This window comes from Moschus berezovskii, chromosome 11 (genome assembly GCF_049115385.1).
Source record: "Moschus berezovskii isolate FMDL1 chromosome 11, NW_MosBer_1.0, whole genome shotgun sequence".
NCBI classification, from domain to species: domain Eukaryota; kingdom Metazoa; phylum Chordata; class Mammalia; order Artiodactyla; family Moschidae; genus Moschus; species Moschus berezovskii.
Genome location: NC_142470.1, coordinates 9,532,914 through 9,540,832, shown reverse-complemented (window position 1 = coordinate 9,540,832; position 7,919 = coordinate 9,532,914). Strand labels below are relative to the sequence as shown.

Below are 7,919 nucleotides of genomic sequence, written 5' to 3'. Positions count from 1 at the left end.
GCAGTACGAGTACAGCTTCCGCACGGAGCAGAGTGCCGCAGCCAGGCTCCCACCCAGCCCCACCCGATGCCAGCAGATCCCCCAGTCCTGAGGGGCCGCCCACCCGCCTGCCCACGGGGAGACGACACAGCACCCGGACTACTGAGCGCCCCCTCACCCGGCCCCTCCCGCCGCCCATCCACACTGCCCTGCTCGGCGCTCCTGGGAGACTCTGGGCAGCTGAGCTGTTGCCTCCTCGGTCATCGGTCATCGGCTTGCCCGACGTGACACCCCCCGCCTCCCCGGGGATGCTCTTCCTTAACCTCCACTAACCTGTGTGCTATAGTGACCAGCGGCTCCTGTCGTATCTGTGTGATGACCAGTAGTCCTCTGACCAACCATACCCTCTACGGGAGCCATCTGAGGGCCCTGAACAGTTGTCTGGCCGCCCAGTGACGCCACCGGCTCCCTGCCCTCCTAACTCTGCCACCACGAAGCCACTGCCTCCTCCCAGAAGACCCTGAGGGGCTGGCGGCCCGGCACAGGGTACTACCACCTCCCCCCCAGCACTGATGGATCGCCCCATGGAACAGATCTCTCACGCCAGGGGCATCAAGTGCCCGAGAACTTCACAGGGACCCTAAGGAAACACGGAGGACACGGCCAGTGGTGCCCGAGTGGACCTGGGCCTGGCTTGCTGCCCACTGTGGATACCCTCTGACTCACCCCTCAGTTCACACACTGGAAACCCTGAGGACAGGGGCCAGGCATCCTCCAGCCACCAGCCCAGAGAGGACTCGCCTCCCGGGCGAGGCGGCCGAGTGGCTGGGTGCTTGCGTGGACGTGAACTTTGCCGCCAGGTCCCCGTGCTCAGCCTCCTCATCGTCATCCCCACAAAGGGCTCATCTCTGCAGTGCTCACGTGCCAACAACAGCTCCAACTGCCCGGCCCCGCGCCCCGACCATCATCACGTGGGTAAGGAGGCTCTGTGAGCTGTGCCCAAGGACGTGGACACACAGTCACCAGACTGAAGCCAGAACTGACCTCTCTGCCACGAGTGCCGGTGACTGCGCTACCATTCCCCACAGTGCTGGCCGCCCAGCCCAGCTCCCCACACGGGCACCGTAGGGACGGGGCCGCTGTCCTCCCTAGAGGCCCGGTCCTCACCTGGTGGCTGCCTTGTCTGGCCATGGGACTCTATCCTAAATTCCCAGAACCTGGTATCTCACACCTTGGAGGTGGGGGCGGGGGTCACCAGATAGTTGGAGCATTGGACGTGAGCTTTGGCACGTGTCTAGTGTAAGAAAGCAGCCCAGGAGAGGCCCTGCGCAGCTGGGAGCAGTGCCCCCGCCCCCTGCAGTTCCTCGAATGACACCGGGGTGGCTGGGGTGCAGTCAGGAGGGGCGGCCTCTGGCTGAGACATGGGGCCAGGGCAAGACATACCTCACTCAGCTGGCCTCAGCTCCGCCATCTCCAGACCCTCCGCCTTCCCCCGTGGCTGCCCCTTGATCTTTCCCTTCCAATACATCCTGATTCCTGTGTGTCACCTCTCCCTGCTGTCCCTGAGACCTGAGGATGTCCCCAGCAGGGCTGGCCTCCCCTGGAACCCGCCAGGGCCCAGGAGGCACAGGTGGAAATTCCTCGGGCAGACCTTTGGGATGGGTGCTAGCCCAGCACCGAGCCGATGACCTGGCCTCAGAGGTACCCACTGAAATGAGCGGGTTGTTCCTGGGAGTTAGGGGGTGGGGAGTCCCGAGGGGCCCAGACAACCTGCGTCCACTGCTGCTACCAGGATGGTGGAGCTGGTCCAAAACCAAGAGCGGGGGTGACCCCTCTGCTCACCTCTGGCCAGCCATGTTGGCTCCAAACTTCAGTCTCTCCTCACCCCAGCCGTGGGGTCATCCTGCCAGGTAATACCCGCGGCCTTTCCGCAGCCTTCCTCCGCTGAGAAGCAAGCGTTTTGGCTCCAGGGGCCCGAGGAGGTCCAGAGACAGTCACGTGAGATTCCCTGTCAGGGAGCAAGAGGGCCGTGAGGGTGGCTGCTGGGGAAAGGGTCTCCCCACCCGCCAGCCCACCCCGGGCCAGGCAGAGACAGGCAGGGTCCAGGGCCACCGGGAGAGGCCAGGCCTGTGTGGACTCCGCCAGCCGGCCAGGCCACCCCGCAGGCAGCCTCGGCACAGGCTCCAACAAGTGACTGTGGACGGCGCCGTGAGGCCGCTGAAGAGAAAGGAGCGGCGATGGTGTCGGAGAGGCCTGCGCCCCGCTGGGTCTCTGGCGGCTCCTGACCTCTGTCTCTTGCCTGCTGAGGGGCGCTGCCCGCCTGCCTGGAGGTGAGGTTCGCTCACCGGGAAGCGAGCCCCCTCCTCCCCTTCCTTTCTGGGACGGTGCTTTTCTCCGCGAACCCTCTGGCCACGAGCGGCGGGGAGGCAGGGCTTCTCTCAGAAACACTTAGGGCAGTGGCCGCCACCCCTCCGGGAAGGACTCCCCAGAGCACAGTGTCCCCTGCTGCCGCCGCCTCCGTCCCCCCAAAATTCTAAGCCTGTCTCCACGGGCCTTGCAAATGGCACAGCGGCAAGGAGCAAGCAGCCGGCCCCAGGTTCACTTGCAAACTTGTAACGAGGTTTCCCCCACCCGCGAGTCCAGGAACCGACTGGCCGCCACCTCCTCTCGGAGGGCCGGTCAGGACGGCGGCGGGACCAACACGGCCGAAGCACCTACTCCTGGCCGGGCGCGCGGCCGGCACTTGAAGCACAGTTTCTTCTGTCACTCCCACCCACGCCCCCCAAAACCCCAATACCCAGAGGCGGGTGCTGGTTTCAGATGAAGATGCTGAGACGCGTCCGCAGGCACGAAGCCGGGGAGCGGCAGAGGCGCCCCGGGCCCCACCCTGTCCCACACGAGCCCCTGCCTCCGGCGCTGTGACGCTGTCCCACCCAGGACGCACGGGGCGAGGCCCGGGCCCAGACCCCGCGCTGCGGGCTGCCCCTCGCCGTTCACAGGATCCCAGCGCGCAGCTCCCTGGAGCCGCCGGCCAGCCCGAGGGTGAGTGTGAGAGCCGAACTCGCCTCCCCGGGGCCTGGAGGGGCCGGTTGCCCGCTCTCACCGCAGCTGAGAGCGGCCTCACCTGTTGGACCCTGCCGGCCGGGCCTGTCACCGCCGGGAACCGGGCCCCGGGCGGGCGGCTGGCTGCGCTAGGCTAGGAACAACGTTGTACTGCGTCTATTTATTTGAGGTGACTCTAGTACTTGGCAAAGGGAAGTTTCACTGTGTGATTGTCTTCTTAATATAATTTGTTAAATAAACATTTGTTTTAACCTTTTCCCAGCTCGTTGCTGTCTCTGAGACATGGAGACCAGGGTCCCTCCAGCTCATTCCAGATGCTGGCTGGGCCGGCACCATCTTGGCCTTCCAGCCTTCTAGAAAGAGCTTGTGGGTTTTCTTGCCCTGTTTAAATGACCTGGTGACAAGCCTGAAGGATCCAGGAGGAGCGGCAGCCCTCAGGAATGCTCCTGGAGGAAGAAAAATGCCAGTGTCCATAAAAGCATGTGAAGCGCGTGTGTATTACTGGGTCCAGCAAGGAATGCAGAGGGCACTTCCATCTCCAGCTCGCCCCGAGCCTTGTCTGTGCCGGGGCAGGGCCGTCTGGCTGCCAGAGCGGGGGTCATAAAACCACACGGCTTTAGCACCACTGGTTTTGTCCTGTCCCCTCACCTGCTGGCAAGACACTGCCCCAAAATGCCCGGGAGGGGCTGCCAGCCCCAGACATGCACGGGCTCCTTATGGGACACGACTGGTCAGGTTACACTGTCCTAGCTCTTTGCCTCCTTCATAGAGTGACCTTAGTGGCTCAGAATCTGCCTGCAATGCAGTTCGATCCCTGGGTCCAGAAAGATCCCCTGGAGAAAGGAATAGCAACCCACTCCATTGTCCTTGCCTGGTAAATGCCATAGAGGAGTCTGATGGGCTACAGTCCATGGAGTTGCAAAGAGTCGGACACAACTGAGAAACTAGCACTTTCACTTGTGCATTTTGGGGCCAGACACCTGGGTCTGAGCCATCTCCACCTCCAGGTCTATTAACACCAGGCTTGGGGGACCCTTAACTGTCATCTCACTAGAACCGTGAAAATCCCCCAAAAGGTAATGGCACCTCCAGCCCAGGCCCCCATGTCCGGCACCCCTCAGGTCTTTTTCCCAAAGTGGGAAAGGGAGAACAACCCAGAGAATTCCATGAGAAACCCATGAACACCGTTCGACATGGAGTTTGGAGAGTTGACTTCACATTCCGGCGCTGCCCCTTCCTGAGCACGTAGCTTGTTACCCTGCACCTGTCTAAAGGGGCCATGCCTCCCTCGGCGGCCTCCCTGGGAGGACGGAATGAGGACGCTCACAGGGCAGTTAGCACGGAGACCAAGTGGCCTGCCAGAGCTCTTTGGGGCCTGATTCTGTGGTGCTGCCCACCAGATGTGCCGGGTCCCTCCCAGTGCTGCGTCACCCAGGAAGTTCCAAGTGGTGGCCTTTGACACCCAGGACACAGAACCTGTTTCCGGAGGGGCCTCCAGCACTGCTCAGGAGAGCCCCAGGAGAAGGCTCTGGGCAGCAGGAAACTGAAAGTCCACACACGACAGCCTGGACCAAGGCGGGCTTTGTGGCCAGACCAGGAGACACTAGGAGCCCAAAGCAGGACGCAGCTGAGCCTCTGAGGGGCCAGAGCCAGGTGGCACCTCTTTGCCCTCTGTCTGGACACCTGCTTGCTTCTCGTTCTCTCACACCCTGGCCCGCCCCTCTCACCTGTTCTGTGCACCAGCGTACTTGGCACGTGCACGTTCACAGGGCTCTCCACATTTCCACATTCTCAGTTCAGCAGACCCAGAGACGAGTCCCAGGACAGACTGTGATTGGCTGCCTGGGTCAGGTGACCCCTTCTGCTCCTGGCTGCTCTGGCCCTGGTGGGAGGGGGACTGTGTGACCCCAAAGTGCCTGGAACAGGTGTAGGTTTAGATCCTTGAGAAGCATCTGCTACAGAGTGGGGGAAGACTGTAGGCAGAGGGGTGGGACACCTCCCCGGGGTGATGGTGGAGCCCTCCACCTCCCCGGGACAGGGCGGGGCAGTACAGTAAGGTGGGTGGGGCACCATTCATTCATCCACACATCCGCCCAGCTGTCAAGCCGTGTTATATAACCAGGCCCCAAGCCAGGCACTGCGGGCTCAGCAGTGACTGCACCACGGAGCTCCCTGTCTTGTGGCGCTAATGGTCTAGCCCATCCCACTCCACCGGCACCCACCCCACCCCCACACACACACACCCCAGTCTTGTCTCTCCTACTCCCCGCACTAACTGGCTTGTTGGTAAAACCCAGGACGCTCCCTGAGCCCAACTTCACCTCTCTCCCCCGCGGCTGCCCACTCCTGGCAGCTGGGAGCCGGTGCGTCTTTATGCTTAGGTCTGTCATGGCCAGTCTGCTTGAGCTCCAGCCGCACGGCCCCAGCAACAGTCTCCATGTGGACATTTCACCTCGACCTCAGCACATCCCGAGCCGAGTGTGCCACCTTCCCCCAGGCCCCACACTGCCCACCTCCTGTTAATGTCCCTATCTCTGGAACGCCCTACCATCGCTCACCAGAGCCACCCACACACCCACCTGGAGCCGCCTGTGATCACCCCATTTCCAGCTGGGCAGTTCTCACACCTAAACTTGCTTTCAAACTCAGCCCCTATTTCCCTTGCTGCTCCTTTTTAAGTTCCGGCCTCAACACCTTTGGCCTGGATGTTAGCATCGACCCCTTAACTGTTCCCCCCACTGCCTCCCCTGTCTTGCCATCTCTTCCATTGTCCTCACAGTCAAGATCCAACAGTACCCCACCACTTCCTGTGCTTCACCCCTCACCCTGAGAATGAAATCGGTCCCCAGGTGTCCATACCCCACTGTTCTAGGTCTGCCCCCACCTCCCATCCCAGCCTCGCCTGCCACTAATCCCCCTGCTGAACTATTCATGCCTCCTCAAACCTGTGTGGTGGCTCAGAGGTAAAGCCTTTGCCTGCAATGTGGGAGACCGGGGTTTGATCCCTCAGTCAGGAAGATCCCCTGGAGAAGGAAATGGCAACCCACTCCAGTACTCTTGGCTGGAAAGTTCCGTGGCTACAGTCCATGGGGTCGCAAAGAGTCAGACACGGCTGAGCAACTTCACTTCCGCTTTCCTCAAACCTAAGCTCTCCTTTCTTGCCTTTGCATATGCTATTCCCTCTGCCCAGAATGCTTTTCCCACATTTTCTTCTGCCTGGTAAACTGTTCATCCTTCAAGACTTGCTCATATATCTCCTCTGTGATGTCCTTTCTTGACCCCCTTCAAACCACTGAACACCTTTCATTTAAAAGCCATTGATCTATTGGTGGTATTGGAGCCATTCGATCCTCTTATTGGGCTATCTGCTCCTGGAGGAGGGGTATATGTCTCACTTATTACACTCCCTCCCCAGGGAAGGAAGTGTAATACACATGTACTCAGAGCACCTAGTACAGGCCCAGAGGAACAGCAGGCATGAGCAAACACTCTTTGAATGAGTTTCCTGAAGTGGGTGCAGAGACAGGTGGACTGAACTCAATTGCTGAGGAGCCCAAGAAGAATGGGCCCCAGTGTCACTTGCTGGGAGGCTTGTGACCACCCCAGGGACCATGATGAACAGCACTGGGCTTCCACAGACAAGTCTATGCTGGCTTCAAAGAGACAAGGGTGAGAGCTGGGCCCTCACCTGGCTTGTTTCTGAAGCTACAGCGCCTAACACGATCAACGATAGTGGTGGGGTTGGGGCAGAAAGGTGGACTGCCATGGGCTGCTGTTTCTCTCCCTTGAGCCCAACTCAGGGGGGTGTCAGAGAAAGAGACAGGAGGACTGGTGGATCACAGGACCCAGCACTAAAACTAGGAGGGGCTTGGTGAACACCAGGCCAGAGGGAAAGACAGCCACTGCTACAGGTGCGAGATGGCAGGGAGGCACCTGGCGTTGCTCATTCATCTGTCTCCCACACTGCCCTGGCTGGGTCACCGCCATCCTGTCACTACTCCTTCACTGTTTCACCCTTTTACCACCAAAACAACAGCTGGGCTAGACACCTCTCTTCTCCCCACACCTCGGGCCAGGTAAATGCAACTAGAGACACAGATCTCAGGAAAGGAGGTTCGGGGGCATAGGTCTTAGACACCAAAGATCTGAATCCCCTGATGGGGGAGGACACACGGGCAGAACTTGGCACAGGCTGGAACCCCCAAGCTACATCAATCCCTCTAAAACCCTCTTATCCTTCTCTGGAGGGAGCTCAAGGGTTTGCAACCTTGATTGCTCATTTGAATCAACTGAAGAATTTTTAAACCTTCTTGTGCCCAGATCATAGTTGCAGGATACAAAAATCAATTACTCAGAAAGGGAAATTAAGAAAACAGTTCAGCCTATAATTGCATCGAAGACAATAAAACATCTAGGAATATTAATCAAGGAGGTGAAAGGACTGTATATTGAAAACTGCAAGACACTGGAGAAAGAAATTGAAGACACAAATAAATGGAAAGATACCCCATACTCATGAATTAATAGGATTAATAGTCCTAAAATGCCCACATTCTCTAAAGCAATCTATATATTCAATACAATCCCTATCAAAATTCCAAGGGCGTTTTCACAGAAAGAGAATAATCCTAAAATTTGTGTGGAACCACAAAAGATACCAAATAGCCAAAGCATTCTTGAGAAAAAAAGAACAAAGCTGGAGGCATCATGCTCCCTGATGTCAAACTATTGATATATTTCAAAGCTTTATTAACCAAAACAGTATGGAATTGGCACAAAAACAGACACATAGATCCATGGAACAGACAGCCCGTTTATAAATCCACACAGGTATGGTCAATTAACCTACAACAAAGGAGATAAGAATATACAATGGA

At 58.4% G+C, this 7,919-nt stretch overlaps 1 protein-coding gene across 4 annotated transcripts in view; it reads left to right on the top strand.

Moving 5' to 3' along the window:
* MVB12B (multivesicular body subunit 12B) overlaps positions 1-3,298 on the top strand; it is a 200,674-nt gene extending 197,376 nt beyond the window's left edge. For all 4 annotated transcript variants that reach the window (XM_055400884.2, XM_088841152.1, XM_088841149.1 and 1 more), the window contains one exon: positions 5-3,298. In XM_055400884.2, the coding sequence (XP_055256859.1) occupies positions 5-91 (87 nt within the window). In that variant the 3' untranslated portion in view covers positions 92-3,298. The remainder of the gene's footprint in view (positions 1-4) is intronic.
* Positions 3,299-7,919: the final 4,621 nt, after the last annotated feature.